We start from the raw sequence: 16,929 nt of genomic DNA, 5'->3' as shown, positions 1-16,929 counted from the left end.
AATAGCTGCTATATTTTAAAATCTTTTCATTTCATCTTTCTGTTTGCAAGATTACAGAGAGAACTGAGAAAGCTGGTTTGGATTTTTTGGAAGAAAAGAATTTTAAATTTATGAAGTTGATAACATTATGAAGTATCATTCTGCTATATCATCTGTTCACTTATCATTTACCATCCTGTTTTATTATTCATCATGGAATGCCTCTTGTTTTTCTAAACACCTGCAAAGAAACTTTATACGCAAAAAGGAAACAAGCCAACAAGAGGTGACATACCTCTTCAAGACTTTTGGTGGGATTAAATGTGATTCTCTTTTTTGTGTATTCTTCAATGGACTTGGAGATAGCTTCTAACCACTCATCTCTTTCTGTAGCAGAACTGTTGGAGTAAAAAAAAAAAAATATTATTTTTAACATTTAAATTTATAAGTCAATTAGAATTCCATTAGCTTTATTACACATTGACTTTACCCTCGTGCAATTTTAGTTTTATAGACCGTCTCCAGTTCCTACTGAAACTAGCATTATTTTTGTTTTTACTGCTCCCAAGGCATCAAGTTATTTGTGTTGATTTCTAAAAAGATTTCAGTGTCTGTTGTTATAATGCGTATTCCCTCCCTGCCTCCCTTTCCTCCTTCCAAAATACCCTGTGATTGTTTCAAGGCTTGCATGTCATTTCTTCCCCCTCCTCCCTGGACCCTTGAATAGCTTGAGTAACACTGTTGCAAATGATGTTCCCAGAACAAAGGCATGGGCCCCCCCTCTCAAGAGGGACTCTGAAATTTCAGCAAGCTTTTTTTTCCCCACTTCCTTCTGTCTCAAGGTGCAGTTTGTTATACCCAACCCTATGAAACCCCAAGCTTCTGTCAGAAAAAACACTCTGGCTCTTCCCCATCCTTGTGCTCCTGACTGTTGGCTCCTACCAAATCACTGAAATAATTGGTTTTTTCCATTTTTTTTCCATTGGATCAGCTAATCCAAAGAGATAACAGATGAGCTTACTGTATATGTCTTTATCCCACAGCTGGTGGATCACTAACCAAGTGCAAGGAAAGTGCTAGGCTGAAGTGGCATGGGACAGGGAGCAGGGAGAACCAGGAGCGCCTGGCACAGGGGGAGCCTGCAGCTCTACTGGATTATGTGCAAGGCCAAAAGCTCTTCCTGAGGCCACGGGCCCACCACTACTTTCATCTTATGTAAATCCACGCTGCTGCGGCCACAAAGGGCAACCTACTGGGGTCCCTCTCAGACACTAGGTCTTATTTTGTCCTTTGTGCCAGAACGCACACTATGCTATGCAGTGGGCTATAAGTGCATTGAGCTGAACTGGGAACCAAATCCGTATTAAAGCAAGCCATCGACCTGCCCTTCCTCTGGATCAATTTACCGACTGGGTTCATCACTCAGCTGAACAACTACTTGGGCAGCACCACGGAGGGTGCTCTGAGGAAGGAAGATGCAGTTTTGTGGCAGAGGAACAGCTAGATCACTTGTTTGAGATGCCATGCCAGCTTAAAAAGGGCTTATGAAATTTAAACCAATATTTACTAACAACTTTTTTTTTTTATTCTCCACTTCTTAAACAGTATCAAATAAATTATTTTCTTTTAAACCAAGCAATTGAACATGATGAATGTATAAAAAGGAAAGTTAGCACAGAGGAAAGCAGTGATTTACACAAATTAGGTGTGCAACACCAATTACTGCTAATGGTTTCTGTAGGTGAATTTGGAAGCTTTGATCACCTTTGAATCTTGAAGGAAAATAGCCGGGGTTTTGAACTGGATGAAACTGAGTACTATACAGAATCAGAGGGAAGCCTGAGGGGCACAAGGGAAAAGAAAGATTTTGTTGCACACAGCAACAAAATCAGAAAAAAAGGAGAGGAAATAAGATAAAAGCAAGGGCAAAGCAATGCATTACTGTCTGTTCCAATATCTCACACTCAGAGCAGAACATTTTGTTCAGTTTATTCACCTTTGCTTCCTCGTCTATGAAGAACAACTGTTCTGCATTAGCTACGTAACACTCATAACTAATCAACTCCTTTGGCTTTTTCAAAATGTGGTTACATTTAATTAGGTTCCTAAAACTATATTAATAGAATCTAAAGTTGGCACGTTTTTTGGAGATTAAGCATCCCCCATCATGAGGGGATTGCCACGTATAGGGCTGTTCTCACAATGAGCTACACGGTTTACGCCCTAATATTTCAGCAGGGAGCTCACACTTGCTAGGTTGGCTAGCGCTAGCCTTTAGGGTTGTTTACAGTCCTTCAGAACTTCAGAGCAAAGGCGGTGCCCATCGGCAACCGAATGTTGATGTAATGGTTTGCTGCAGCAAAATAGGCAGTGTTTTTTCTGCTGTGGCTGCCAGCCCTCCCCCACAGCTGCACAGCCCTACCGCTGCCCTCACTGCACCTCCAGGGTTTGGTGCATCCTTTCAAAAATCATTTCGTTCACTAAAGATTGCAGGGTTTTCTTAGTTTGGGTGGGTTTTATTAAATTACTATTATTTATTTATTTGAGATTTAACAAAACAGTAGAAAATTTTAAATGGACTGCACAGAGCCCCAGCAACTGTTATTGCTGGGAAATGCGTGTGCTAGGGGCACACGGAGTGAGCAGCTCACAGAAATATACCCATCTAATTTCCAGAATCAGAGCCTTAGGGCACCTCTCCCAGCTGAGCTAGTCTTGCCTGAGCCCTCCTTGTGTTAGGGGGGGCGATGCAGCTCTGTCTGCCTGGGGCAGCTCTTTGAGGGGGAGCTTTATTGAGGGGGACGGGGCCAGCTGGCCTCAGACCACGTCAGGCTGGCACAACTATTGTTTTGAAGCTTTACTTCTGTAGAGTGCAGATGCGCTAACTTGTTTCTCTGATCAAGAGATTTCTAGTACAATGCTGCATTGTGCCGTGTAAAACAATACACATTCCTACAGATATCCCAGGGAAACTGAAACCTCGACCCAGACTAGATAACACAGAACACTGAGGCAGTCCGTAAAACTAAACCTGAAGTGACAAAGACTCTTGTCTAGGCATCAATCTATACTTCTGTTATTAATTGGTTTACATTTTAATACTAGCAATTTTTCACCAGCTCAATTGCTCCCCTCCTCAGCTCTGTCCCCAGGAGCATTTCAGAATCTCTTCTTCAGCGTGCACTCCACATAATGCTTATTATTTGAAAAAGCACAGAAGTGAAATTTGTCTCCAGTGTCTGTGAGATTAATTTGAACAGTTTTGTAATTGAGGTTTTTGCCACATAGGAGCCAGGAAGCTGTTAGAATGAGGTATTGTCAAAAGGAAGATACAGTCTGTATTGACGAGATAGTGATTCTCTTCACATCCAGGATATTTATCAATAGGAATAATATAATTAATTGGAAAAAAATCTATGCAAGCACCTCTTGCTGGTAATTTTTCACTTGTTTCCCTCCTACACCACCACAGACCCAGGCCTCACTTACAGACAGATAACAATCTGAAAATCCTCATTCACACCTGGGGCCCCCAGCACCTCCTTCATGCCAAGCAAATGCAACCCCTCTCTGTCACTGTTGTGTTACCTAGGGCTCTTGCACACACAGAGTTTCCAGCAAGTATAAATATAACAGAGCCAAACGCTTTCCAAAGATGCAAGATCAACAATGCTAAAAAAGAAAGAGCAAATCAGAGCAGCTGTAGTTGGTAACGTGAGGGTAATTCCAGTAATTTCAAGGTCAAGGCAAAAGCATGTCACAGACTGCCCAATTTGAGGAGAATGTTATACATAGGTGTTTTCCCCATGGACCAGCATGTGTTTCATGGAAGCTGCTTTTAATCTACCACTTAGTTCCTCAAAAAGACAAGTCTGTCCTGTTTTGTTGAAAATAGGTTGGTTGTATTTCAAGATGATAATCTTTTCACAGTTCCAAAAATTTATTTTTTTTTTTACAATATTTTTAAAACAACCTAATTAAAAGTGAAATGCTATTTCAAGTCAAGCAGAGATAAACCTACATTGCCTGCTGCAATCCCATAAATGTCTTCATGTATCTGTGTGACACCCAGTCATTGAGGCACCTCAGCAGCACAGACCTCCTCATACTACACTAGAGCAGAATCATACCCTAAACTGTGAAAGACATCTTTATTTTCCCCTGGTGTGCAAAAGAAGCATAAGAAACATTTAAATTTGTTGGGAAAATACAAAAATACTCCTTTCAAGTCTGTTGTTATAAATAACTGCTGCTCAGACAATTGAGCTACTTCCTTTGACTACTCTGACGAGGTTAACCTTGGTTTACCCCTCAGCTAGAGATATTGCTATCTTTGTGCAGAGATCCTCATGTTGGTATTTACAAGGTCACATAAAAAGAGGCAGTCTGCCCTTCCTCAGCTTTGCTAAACAAAAGAGAAAACATGTCTTCCTTCATTGGTATCACCACTGTCACAAATGTCAGAACATGTAAAACTCCAACTCAAACCCAGTAAAAACAACAATCCACAAAAACAGGTTTTTGCTAAAGGCATCTCAGTTGAGGCAGACCAGAGCTGCTCTGGTTTAGTGGCCACATATCCTTTTGCTGCCACATGGAGAATATGGTTTTCTGGTAAAAACAAGCACCACTCCAGTAATTGCTGCCATTTCCATACTTTCAGGTTCACTGAGATCCACTTCTTGTTTCAATTGCACAAGTATTTTAGCTAAAAGACCAGGATGACTTCTTCCAATTTATTTTAGATATCAATAATAATATCAAAATTTATTGTCATGCTTCATATTCTGCCCTGTTAATGCACTGACAGAGCACATCAGCAACTTTGGAAGAACAAAAAGATACTGAAAAGCAAAGCCTAAAATGAATTGAACTGAAACAATTTTAATTCTTGTTCCTCTCAAGGAAAGGCAGCAAGAGGATAATTTTTCAATTTACTTAAAGCTTCTGGAGGTGAAGCTAAGATGAACAGGAGGAACCAAGCAAGAGTTTTTTTCACTCTGATTAACATTTAACTGTCTTGAGGAGAGCAGAATCCCGACCAGCTGCAGCCTTAAGCCCAAATTGCTCAAATACCAGCCACATTTACTGTAGCCTTTGTTCTTCTATCCATCACTTCACAGTGGGCAGTCTTCCTTACAAGTCAGAGTGAACTGTACTAGAGACTACAAATTCATATGGTATCTATGAAACTTATTACATGTGACCAGGCTCCCTTTCTGCTGTCCCATTTAAAAATAAACTTCAATTTTTCAAAATCAGATTTTGAATGTGAACAAAAGTGAATTCAAACAAAGCCTGCCTTATTTCCAGACACCCATCTGTCATTCCCTCTATTCTGTAATTACTCTAGTCAAGGGTAACTTTTCATTACATAAGTGCAAAATGAGCTATAAAAAGCTTAATTGGCCTGTTTGAAATCACATGCTTTAAAAAAATCACTATTCAATGGTAAGGCTTACCTTGCTGAAAGAATGAAGGATCTCTCTACGCTTTCAATGTTCAGTTCATTCTGATATGCTTCCTGGGTTGGCTTTTTAACCTTCAATCGAGAGAGAAAATTTTACACTAAAACTAAAATGGTACTGTTATAGTTGCTTTATGTTTTACTTACTGTAAAATCTCTTATGTTTTTATTGCAGAAGGGGTACATTGGAAAGCAAAATCTCAAAAGATCATACACCAGTCCAGACACTGTAGACATCCAGGGGGATGAAGTTGAAGAGCTGTCTGACACCTCCTGCTGTGCTTCAACATGCCCAGGCCCATTGCCCTGTAAGTACCTCTTGCAACTGGGCAAAAAAAGGCACTGCTGCTGCTGCAGGACAAGATGTAGTCCACCGGTCTACTCCAGAGTGGGCACCTGCCCCATACCCCCAAGGGCTGAATCACCCTGCTGATCCTTCTGGGCACCAAGTTTCAAACATAAGGAGGTTCAGAAGTTAAGAGTGGTTTTGAGCCACCACGAGACATCTGCTGGCGGAAGAGATTTTGCGGCTCTGCCTGCAAAAGCTTGGACCTGGGCACCAGATCTGCATTTCAGCTGGGCTTGCTGGTTTTCTCTGACAGGACCAGAGACAAGTTACTGGATTCCCACTAAGTGTCAATATATGGTGTTCGTGTCCCTTATCACTACCCAGAGGGGCTCAGGGCTTAACTTTGATGCTTTTCACAAAGGCTCAGAAACAAAAGCCCTATCTTCTCTCACAGTTATCAGATCTCTATAAGCCACGGAGATTTGATCTACCAGAAGCTTATCGGGCAGAGATGCCTAATCTCTGGGCGTGGGTAATAAAGAGCAGCTACAAGGCAAAGTGAGGCATTCTAAACAAAATACAACACAAAAAATAAGCAGGCAGACTGTTTCGTAGCAGGCCAATACTGGATGAAATGCAGGTGAGGTGACCCTGTGGCAACAGAGTCATTTAGGGAAACCTAGGCAGCAATGCCACAGACGATATTATGCAAGAAAGGTTAAGCCCGTAGGACACTTCTGCAATATAAGCATTTTTAATATTTATTTCCAATGACAAACATATTTGCACTTTGAAAATTTGAAGGCCTGAGTTTAAATAGAATTGGAGAAAGACTAATTTTCACAAGTGACTCACCTTCATTCCAGCCAGCGACAGCATGTTGTTGAGTTTATACATCCCTGACTGAACTGGAGTAGTATACAACAAGGCATCATTGAACTGTAATACAGAAGTAATGTTTTTTAATGACTAATGACTTTTAGAGACAGATAATTTCAGATACGTTTTAGTGGAAGTACAGAACTCATACAGGACTGAGATCAATTGTCCAGAAAGGCATCTTCTACTTCCCATTATTCCACTTAGGACCCAAAAAATATTTTCATGTATGAATTTAGATAACAATAGGTGTCTATTTATATCCTCCTTGTGTAAATATACATTTGGCACATGAGTAAACAGTGCACGGATGTCAAAGAACAGACTGTCAAAAAGGACAGAAATGTTTCTCGTGTACACAGCTATATTGTATAACAAACTACTTTAAAAGGCTATTAGAATTAACCATTCAAACAAACCAAAACATTCCAGAAACTCAGAGATGGCAGAATTAAGATTAGCAACTTATGATTATAATGACAAACATATCCATAAGTGCCATGTGAATTTTACCTGTTTACATGGGCATCTACTGTTTATTTCCTGTTCTGCCAGACTTGGCTTCATTCAGTGCACTTACTGTACAGCTATTAAGATTATTTTTTTTATTTTCTGTGTTGTTCTACACATGGATCCAAACGTCATTTACTGCACATAAGCACAGACCAGAAAACTGAACTGTCTCATGAGTTTTTGCTATGAAGTTCTTTGCAAAATAACTAAATGTTTCGTGAGCCTTACTAAATCTTCACAATGTGATCAATGGAAAAATCACTGCTTCAGTGTCTAAAGATATAAACACTTGCCTGCACCTTTTATATCTAAAAAAACCCCAAACCAGTACCCCCCAAAAAAACAAAACCCAAACCAAAGAAAATCCAAACTAGATACAGTAAAATTAGCAACATCGTATTTGGGAAGTCCAGCTTGAGATAGCACCTTTTCTTTCAGATTATTACCTTAACCAATATCATTAGCAGTTATCTCAGTGCTTTATGTGCTTCAAAGTCATCTCCAGAGCTTAAGATAGGCACTTGCAAGTTTAGGATACATACACAGGGAAATATTTATTCGTACTACAGTAATTAAAAGACAGATTTCAGCCAGGACTGGGGACAAATAATGCCACAAAGTATACAGGACAACAGTTGCTTTACTGTCTAAATAGAAGAGATAAACAAAAGGTTCAAGTGGAAACAGAAACTTCAGAGATGCACAGGAGTTTCAAAACAAAGCAGCAGTGGAGACAGGAAGAGAAGCCAGCACTTAACTTCCAGCCCACTGCTCTGCTCAGGATGCAGGAGGCTTGTGCAGGGGAAGGAGAGGAGGGTGCAATGGCAGATGCAGACTTGTAGTTTTTAAGATCTGGTACGGCTAAGTGGGATGGAGTTACTGTTTTAATTTTCACAGTACTACAGATAACTTCTTATAGAAGTGTTCAAATTTTAAGTAAGCATTGTGTACATTTGAGGGGGGAATGGTTTTCTATTAAAATTACTGTATATGCAAGAGATAATCTCTCTAAATTAGAACTGAGCAACTAGAACAGCAACAACTGGTCATTTTTTCCACTACCTTAAGTTATTAGTTACTTATGCTTGCAGTGTAATGTTTCAACTGCTTGATATTACTCTAGTGTTAGGCACACAGTAAGATACACAGCATCTTACCAGAAAAAACATTCGAGGCTGCATGACCTTCCGGGACAGCTTCATCAGTGTTCCCTCTTTCAGAAAGACCTAGCAAATTAAAACAAGCAATTCAAAACCTTGTGCTTTTCAGGGCACAAGCCATACAAATAAGCTGACTTCTTCATCATCATTATTATTACTACTACTACTACACTCGAAGTGCTGCAGAAGTTTGGGGATTCAAGGTTCCCTTTATGAGAAAGGCTTCTCATCCTTTGGTTTCTCTGGAAGTGAGTGTGAATGGCTGCATTACAGTTTTCCACGCTGCACTTGAAACCATGACAAATACAAGATTTAAGCTTGAGTAAAAAAAAAAAATAAAATAAAAAAAAAATAAAAAAAAATCTGCCTGCAAGATCTGGCAAGGAATCATATTTTTTCTTCTCAGTATACACCAGCTTCAGTTGCTTGCATATCATCTGTGCTGCACTTTTACTGCAATCTGCTGAATGCCACCTGGAGGACCTACCCTTCCTGGCTGCACAATCTCATGGTGTCCATTTAAACTGTACTGAATCTGCATGAGTTTCTGAAAGTTATCCTACAGGGAGAAAGAGCAAAAGGTAAGTAATTGCCCTTGCATCCATGACATTTTTATTTAAAAAAAAAAATAAAAATCTTTACTCAACCAACTTCATTAAGTCAAAATACTTACTCCCTGCTTCATGATGTCATTGGCATGGTTTGCAACTTCTATGACAACAGCTAAAGCATCTGAAGGATGAAGAAATGATGCTTTGGTTATACTGACTAAATAGCACCGGTATGATACAAAGCACAGCTACAATATTGCCTTTCTACATCACGCCAAGATTCAAGGACCTGATGGTACAGTCACTGCATTAGGGAGCACTGCCCACAGATCCCAAAGTCTTTGGAACATGGTTTAATAAGTGCCCTAGCAAGTCATTGCTTCAACCAACAGTGTTAATGATTTCTTACAGCTAATCAAAGCAGTCCACAAGCAAAATTAAATTGCAGTTTCTCACACAAAGAATTACTTTATTTTCAATATCTCTACTTACAGCAGACAAGTTAACATTTTAAATAAGACTATGTAGAGATTAAGTTTTTTCCATTTTACACAACTGCCTCCAGTGCCAGTCATGGAAGACTACCTAGAAAAATAATCCAAATCTTTGTGATTTCTTTCTTCTGCCTTTAGTTTTGCTAATCTCAAGATAACTATAATATAAAGTTTGAATTTCTAAATGTCAAACTTTTAATATCAGGGAAAAAAAATCTCTGTAAGAGAAGAGTTAAAGATGAGGGGTTTTATTAAGCATTGATATTTAATAACTAGCAACTCGACTGTAATATTAAGGTGTAACTGCAAAAAGGGGTTACATAAAAGAATTATGTAAATTACTGAACTGTGAGTGTATATGAGAGAACCCATCCAAGGATCTTACCCAAAAACCTGTAATTTACTTAAGTAGGAAAAAAAAAAAAGACTCATTTAATTGAAAGCTAGAACAACTGCTCTGATAAAATGTAATCTCTAAAGCATTTAGCACTTTCTGAATAATTGAAGTGCAGGCAGACACTTCAAATAAAGCAACTACATTTGCTTAAAAGTCCACAGAAAAGCCTACCAAACTAGGTGAAACCAGTGCCTTGGGGCTTTTTTCCAGATAATCATTAGAATATTAGTAGAATGTATATGCTTCCCTTTTGGTTGAGTTCATACGCAGAAACAAAGCATGTTAAAAGATACAGCTTTCTGAACTGAAAGGTTCAGAATGTCCATGAAGCCATATAAGAAACTAAACTGAGGTGTGAACAAAAAGCTCCTCCCAAATCAAGGAGAATTTTTGTTTAAGATTTTCATGAACCAAGGCAACACAAGCACAGGCGTCAAACAGTTAAAAGGCATAAAACGTATCAAGCATTTGATCAAAATTTAAGTTTAGATATAGATGTCATGATGTCAACTAAGCCTGCTGAAAAATAGCTGGTGGTCTCCTACTAGGAACTGTTGGAGCTGCTCCAGGCAAAACACCCGCCAGCTCCCATCTGCTTGAAAGAAAATGAAGGGAAATTTAGCTCAATTCACAAAGACAGGAATTAGTACCTGAATTTTTTGTTATGCTTTCCTTCATCTATTAGCTATTATATCTGTTAAAACCTAAAAATTTTACTCATTGTCTTCAAGAAAGATTGAAGAATTTTAGAGAAAATTTGCTGGTTATTGAAGGGAAAGTTCCAGAATCTCTGGACTACTTATACAGCCAAGACTAAACAAATCTAAACAACAACATAAAATAATCTATAGGGTCAAAGTCCATAAACAAAGTGTTTTTTGGCAGGGAAGAGCATTCCACTTCTTATACCACTTAGCTGGAGCAGTGTATTCAAATGAAGGTCATCAGGAAGAACTGTGTTGTTCGGGGTTGTTTTCCAATAATATTAACCATAACCAAACCTAGTATTGCACAAACCTAGGGCTTGCACAAATGTCACTAAAGAGACTGAAATAAGTGACAGAGGCTCATGCAAAGGAAACGGAAACATGAACTAGGAGCATTTTTAGTACTGCTGGGGCCCATGCATGGAAGAAGGAAATAGCCTGAATGTGCACTGCCTGCATTGCTACACTTGAGTTAAACCAGCTTAATCCCAAACTGCCATGAAACACCTAGTCCTGTTCTCTTCTGTCACCAACCATTCCTTCCAGTTTCCTCTTATCTCCTTTTCCCCAACATGCAGACAAAGTTGTGGAAGTCACTTGTATTTGTGCAACATGTGACAAGTCAAACTGGAGAACTCCTCAAGTTAAATATAACCCAGAGCAGCTCCTTGATCTCCTTCACTCCCACCACACCAACACTTGTCCTGGCACAAAGAGGGAGGAGGGGGCCAGAAAGGCTCATAGCTGGGGGAGACCAGACTGCCTATCATGAAAGGTCTACAGATGCAAGGACTCTCTCTTTCAATAGCAGTGCTGAAAATATCCGCTTAAACTGCCTGTGGAACTTCACTCTTATCTCTTGGTTTCAACTCAAGGGTGAGCTGATACCACTGTAAGCTCCAGGCATTTTTGAAATACAAGCTTGCAATCTTTCAGTATCTCTGCTGAGAAACTTAGAACTAAATAGAAACATTTCTATTACTGACTTAGCATTCTGCGTGCATTTGAAATTTAGAAACATCATATGTACATAAATTGTTATTTCTTTAAAGAGACATTTACCTTTAGTATCCCTATAGTCTGCAGATTCTTCTAAAAGATTCTTTAAATAATCTGTATAAAGAAAAAAAAATAGATAGTTTTGTTAAAGGAATAAACAGTCCCAGAAAGTAGTAAAAAACACCTGTTTCCTAGAAATTTGCTTTTCAGTCAGATCTATGGCACAAAGATCTACTACTTAATCTTTTAAATCTGTCGAAGTAGTAACATAAGGAAAACTAGCATTTCCATAATGAAAGTGTATCACATCTTGCTCAGAAAAGGTTATTGAAGCAGTGGCCTTCTCCAAAGACAAATTATATTGTATATAAAAATTTTTCCAGAACAAAACACGCAAGTGAAAAATAACTACATTTTTGCAATCATTTACTTTTAACCTGATGCAAAAAATTTTGAACATTACAGATATTTGCCTGAGCATCTAACTTGTCTATAGGAGCCAAGTGGTCCATTACAGAAGATCTGATTATGATAAATATTTTTCAATAATAAAAGTATTATACCTCCCCCCTCAATGTTCAAGTAGGCATTTTTAGTTTTCAATTACAAATTTAGTTCCTCAGCCACGAGATGGCACCCTCAATCTATTAAAGTCTTGGTAGTTTTAAAATCTATTTTACTTAGCTAAAATTAACTTGAAATGTATGACTATACAAGAAAACATCCCCCTCGAGTTTCCATTCCCTGGTCTAATGTCTAGTTCACCAAAAAGTACAATATTCTGTTTAAGATTAATATATATCCTCAGTAAAAAGTCAATCATCTGTTCTCCACAATATTGAACTGCTTAAAACGGAAAGAAACCAAATCAGAAACTTTCAAAGAAATATAGATGTTAGATTGATAATATCAACAAATACTGATTTTTAATTACCTTTTCAATGAGGTATTAAGATTCTGGCAGATCTACTGAAAAGTAATCACATGAAATCTAGCAAGTGTTCAATTTTAGCTTTGCAGTTGTACAAGTATCATGTAGGAGTGAAATAATTCAACTCCCATATGCTTGCCCTACCCAAATTCATCCTTCTACTCAAGAAGGATCAGGAGCCAATTGTTCCTGCCTTCATAAGACGTCTTGCTTCATACATGCCCCTTGGAGACCGCTCAGTGTATTGTAATCTTTTCCTTATGCAAAAATAAAAGGGAATTATGAAACATGTTTCTGCAGTAGAAATACTACAAAGAGTGAGAAATCTTGTCACAGTTCAAGAAAGCTTTGAGAAAAACAGAACTACAGGAAGAGGAATATTTGGCACTGAAATTTTATTTTTTGGCAAAGACCTAAGGGAGGATCCAAGAGAGAAGCATGAAGAGCAGGTTGGGGTGAAGAAAAAGGAACTGGCTGGGGTCTCCTGCAGAGAAGTGGGGAGGGAGCACTGGGAGGTCTGGCTGGGCCACGGGAACACACACAGCTTTCTGCTCTGCTCAAAGTATTGTCTGATCATTATCAGGCACTGGTCAACGTGTGATCTTTTAAGACAAGTCAGACACTGCACCAAAACCTCTCCAGCTACACTCCATAAATATTGCATCTTTCACATCCCTCAAAATCTTGTGTTATAGTAGCTATTGGGCATTCCAGCGTATTATTTAGGTGGACGCATATTCCATGAAAAGCAAAATTCATCTTGCTTCACCTTGGGTTATGCTGGTAAGAAGCTGGTGTGAGAGGAGGAAAAAAAAAAAAAAAAACTCAAAATCTTGTGTTATAGTAGCTATTGGGCATTCCAGCGTATTATTTAGGTGGACGCATATTCCATGAAAAGCAAAATTCATCTTGCTTCACCTTGGGTTATGCTGGTAAGAAGCTGGTGTGAGAGGAGGAAAAAAAAAAAAAAAGTCAACAGGAGGTATTTCAAAAGGAACTGAGAAGAGTTTGCATTGTTTTTAACTTGGTTTAACCTGGAGGAACCTGACACCAGCTGCCCTCTCCTGCCCTGCCTGCTGACGGGTCCTCTCTCAAGCCGGGGCTGTGCTATACTGCCCAGGCAGAGGAGTCTTGGAATTCCACCATAAAGCAAACAAGTTAAAGCTTTACAACTGCAACTTGATCTTCATCAGGGCCAGCACAAAGGACTCCAGTGAGAACCTCCCAGTATAAAGAATGAGTCCTTATAGCTTGTACAGAAATATCAGCTTCTTAAAGTTGCCTAGCACACGTTCACTTCTATGGGCTGGGAACAAGTGATGAGACAGGTATAATTTATTCATCTGCAAATGTACTGCTGGCACTCATGGAACTGTCCCTAGTACATAGAGACGTCCAATTTAATATCCAAAGTAATTGCCCTGGAAACTTAAATCCAGAGACCCAACACAGGAAAAAAAAAAAATGTACTTAGTATATTCATGCTTTGTGACATGTTCCCCAAAACAACACTTTACATCACTCAAACATATTTTTGATGGGTATATTCTAGCATTTTAAATCATACCATCAGTGAATAGAAGCAGCAAAATTGGGGACTTTAACACAACTGCATTCATTTAAAATTCTGTATTTAAAAAGGAAGGCAGCTTTTGCACAACAAGACTGAAGCAGTCAATAAAACCTGCAACTGTAAAATCCTGAAAGTGACAAATGCTTACATAATTTTCATCTTAATATTCCATATGTGTATCTGGTAAGCAGACCTTCATTCATACCTAGAACTCAGCTTCAGAGAAGCATCAGGACAGATATTTTAGTCTCTTCTGCAAATACACAGTGGAAATTCTGTGCTTGCAACAACTTTCTGGAGGTACTGGCTTAAACTATGCAGACAAGAGGAGTTCACAGACATGAATAGCGTTACAGTAAAAATTTAGCAAAAATATTCCTAGATAAAATAAATACAGAACTCAAATATTAAGGTGGAATGGTATCTGCCGCCTTTGCCAAAATTTTTCCCCTTTGAAATATACTTTAGTTGTTCAGACTAGGAAGACCTTAAGCATACCTTCAGAAAGGCAAACTGAAATTTATAACTCTGCTGGATACCCCAAAACAAAACAAAAATTAACAGAAAAGCACTTCTGTGATGAATAAAGTTTCCTTTTGCCCTGCTTCTACCTGAAGCAGCCAGCAATTCTCTCTTCCTTCTTGCTGGGGGGCAGTGACTATCACTTCTTCCCCTGCTAAAAATTCTCTTCTGCTTCATTAACTACTTTTTGTCTCAGGTTGTCTAATTTAATTAAGCTAAACTCAAAGCAATCCTTCCCCAACACATAATTGGCCTCAAGCCTGACAACTCTATTTCCGACCTGCAAAGGAGCAGCCTGCTCAAAGGCTTATTTTTCACCCCCCTCAGCCTCTCCTCACTATAGCCCAGTTAAGGATAATAAAAGACTCTCTGCAAACCTTATGTTGAGGGAAAAAAAGGGGAGAGAGGTTTATCCTACAACAACGAAGAGCCTGTTCATATTGTACAGTCTCAAGTCACCAGAGGTTTTCGGGGGGAGATAATCACCTCTTCTTCGTTTCTTTCTATCAGAAACCAGAGGCTTCTAATTAACCTCCCCCAAACCTCATCTAATAATTGCTGTATAGAGCTCGGGGCCAGTATGTGGAGGAGCGGAAGTTCTCTTGCTGGACTGGAGAAGCTGTATAATTAACCAGAAACACAGCTGAGCTGCGCCTCTCCTTGGCTGATTTACGAGTCCACCTGCTCCTGCTTTTGTTAGCAGAAAAGTAACTCCACTTCAAAGCACAGCGACAATCTTGTGATGTGACCGTGGAGCAGCAGGTTACCAGTACAAAGCTGTCCCACTGACACAGAACATCTAAATAGGAAGAAATCCCTGCTGACTCAGGCCGAGCAGCTTCATTTCCTGGATTATTTTCGCTCTCTTGCTCTTACCCGCTGCCCCTTCCTCCCTGGCCCACAGATCTCCCCCACCTTCAGCCCGGGCAGCTGCTGCATCCCTGCATCTCACCCGCTGCAACCACACATCCAAATATTTCGTGTGTCCTCCAAAGGTTTTGCCAGCACAAGCTTCTATAGAGATTGCTCAATATTACAGAGAGTTGCTGGAGGGTAACAGAGTGGACAGGTCTTCCACAGAGATATGGAAGAGTGAGAATCTCAAGAAAAACAGAAACACACGACAAATGGAGCAGACTGAAAATGGAACAGATCCAAAATAACACTCCCCAGGCCCAGCATAATTAAATTCTCAGTCTCACATCTTTCATTGATGCCACAGAAGAAGTGAAAATACTTCCCTAAATCAGCAGCCAGCATTGCAATCCTGTTCCTGCCAATAGCATTCACATTTGCAGGTGTATTTAAAGCTGGGCAGCTACAGTAAGGTCTGCAGACTAGGGACATCCACAGCACAGTTTTTTTCAGGTCTAAAACAGCCTGTCCCAGCCACAATAACAGTTAATGGTCACGAGGAATTCCCCTTTAGCGTGTGAGTTTTGTTTCAGTGCCATTCACCCCTGACATATCTTGCTTTGCTATGTATATCGACAAAGGCATTTACTTCATCCCAATCCTCTGTTCAATGTTTTTAATTAAAACCTTTGAACTTATCCAAAGCTCCACTGATTTTGCAGTGTATAACAAGTCTATACCGTACCCAAAGTCAGTATCCTTTTAAAATACAAAGCAACTCCCCAAATGCCGTTTCATGGTTTGATTTCATCGTCGCTATGATTTTACCCTACAAAGTAGTCTATTTAATAAAGGCTTTTCACCCTTTTTTCAACACTTGTGACTTTAATCAGATGATTAAAATGAAAACAGTTAACATTAATAACTTGGTAACTGCTGTATAACACTTAAGTCTGTATCTCCCACAGCATCACTAGTCTAAGTACTTGCTGGGGAAATGCCAACAAGCTGCTACAGAGCCAAAAAAAAAAGGTCACAGAGCACTTTATTTTGCAGTTACTACATAAACAGAAGCTATTTTTAAATTGCTCATCAAGAAGCAATGGCTTTCAAAAACAATGCCTTAAGTATTTCCAAATCCTTACAGGAGCCATCCCCCTCTTACGACAAACACATCTCAAAATACTTCACAAAGGCGGCTTCTATCGTTGCTCTCCTTTTACAGAATAGAAAGCACAGCATCATGGAGATGACTAGCTTGAGGTCACCTAAACATGCCAGTGCCAGAGCAGGGTATAGAGCCCCAGATTTCTTAGTCTCAAACCAGCTCTTCACCCTACAGTGCCCCCGTAACAAGTCTTAAGCGCTTACTGGTAACGTACACTAAAAACATGTGTTTTACCTTTAAAAGAAAATGGATTTTACAGATAAAACACCTGGGGGGTGGGGGAGAAATGGAAAAGCTGCTTGCACAAGTTCACAGTTGCAGAAATATCTTTCAGTTACCCCTCCTAGCTCCAATTTTCCATATTACCTTTCTCCTTCATTAAAAAAAAAAAAACACAAAAAACCCCACAAAAAACCACAACACCACCACCCCCCCCCCCCCTTTA

The 16,929-nt window shown here is 39.4% G+C and overlaps 1 protein-coding gene across 1 annotated transcript in view; it reads right to left on the bottom strand.

The window, feature by feature from the left end:
- Positions 1-16,929, bottom strand: part of FGD6 (FYVE, RhoGEF and PH domain containing 6) — a 76,341-nt gene that overhangs the window by 11,801 nt on the left and 47,611 nt on the right. Inside the window, 7 exon segments of the mRNA XM_014963299.1 lie at positions 275-377; positions 5,442-5,521; positions 6,591-6,674; positions 8,285-8,353; positions 8,775-8,846; positions 8,961-9,019; positions 11,499-11,549. Of these exon segments, the coding sequence (XP_014818785.1) occupies positions 275-377; positions 5,442-5,521; positions 6,591-6,674; positions 8,285-8,353; positions 8,775-8,846; positions 8,961-9,019; positions 11,499-11,549 (518 nt within the window).

The sequence above is a fragment of the Calidris pugnax genome, unplaced genomic scaffold (genome assembly GCF_001431845.1).
Source record: "Calidris pugnax isolate Ruff unplaced genomic scaffold, ASM143184v1 scaffold44, whole genome shotgun sequence".
NCBI classification, from domain to species: Eukaryota; Metazoa; Chordata; class Aves; order Charadriiformes; family Scolopacidae; genus Calidris; species Calidris pugnax.
The sequence above is the reverse complement of the archived record's forward strand: the minus strand, read 5'-3'. Positions and strand labels throughout refer to the sequence as shown.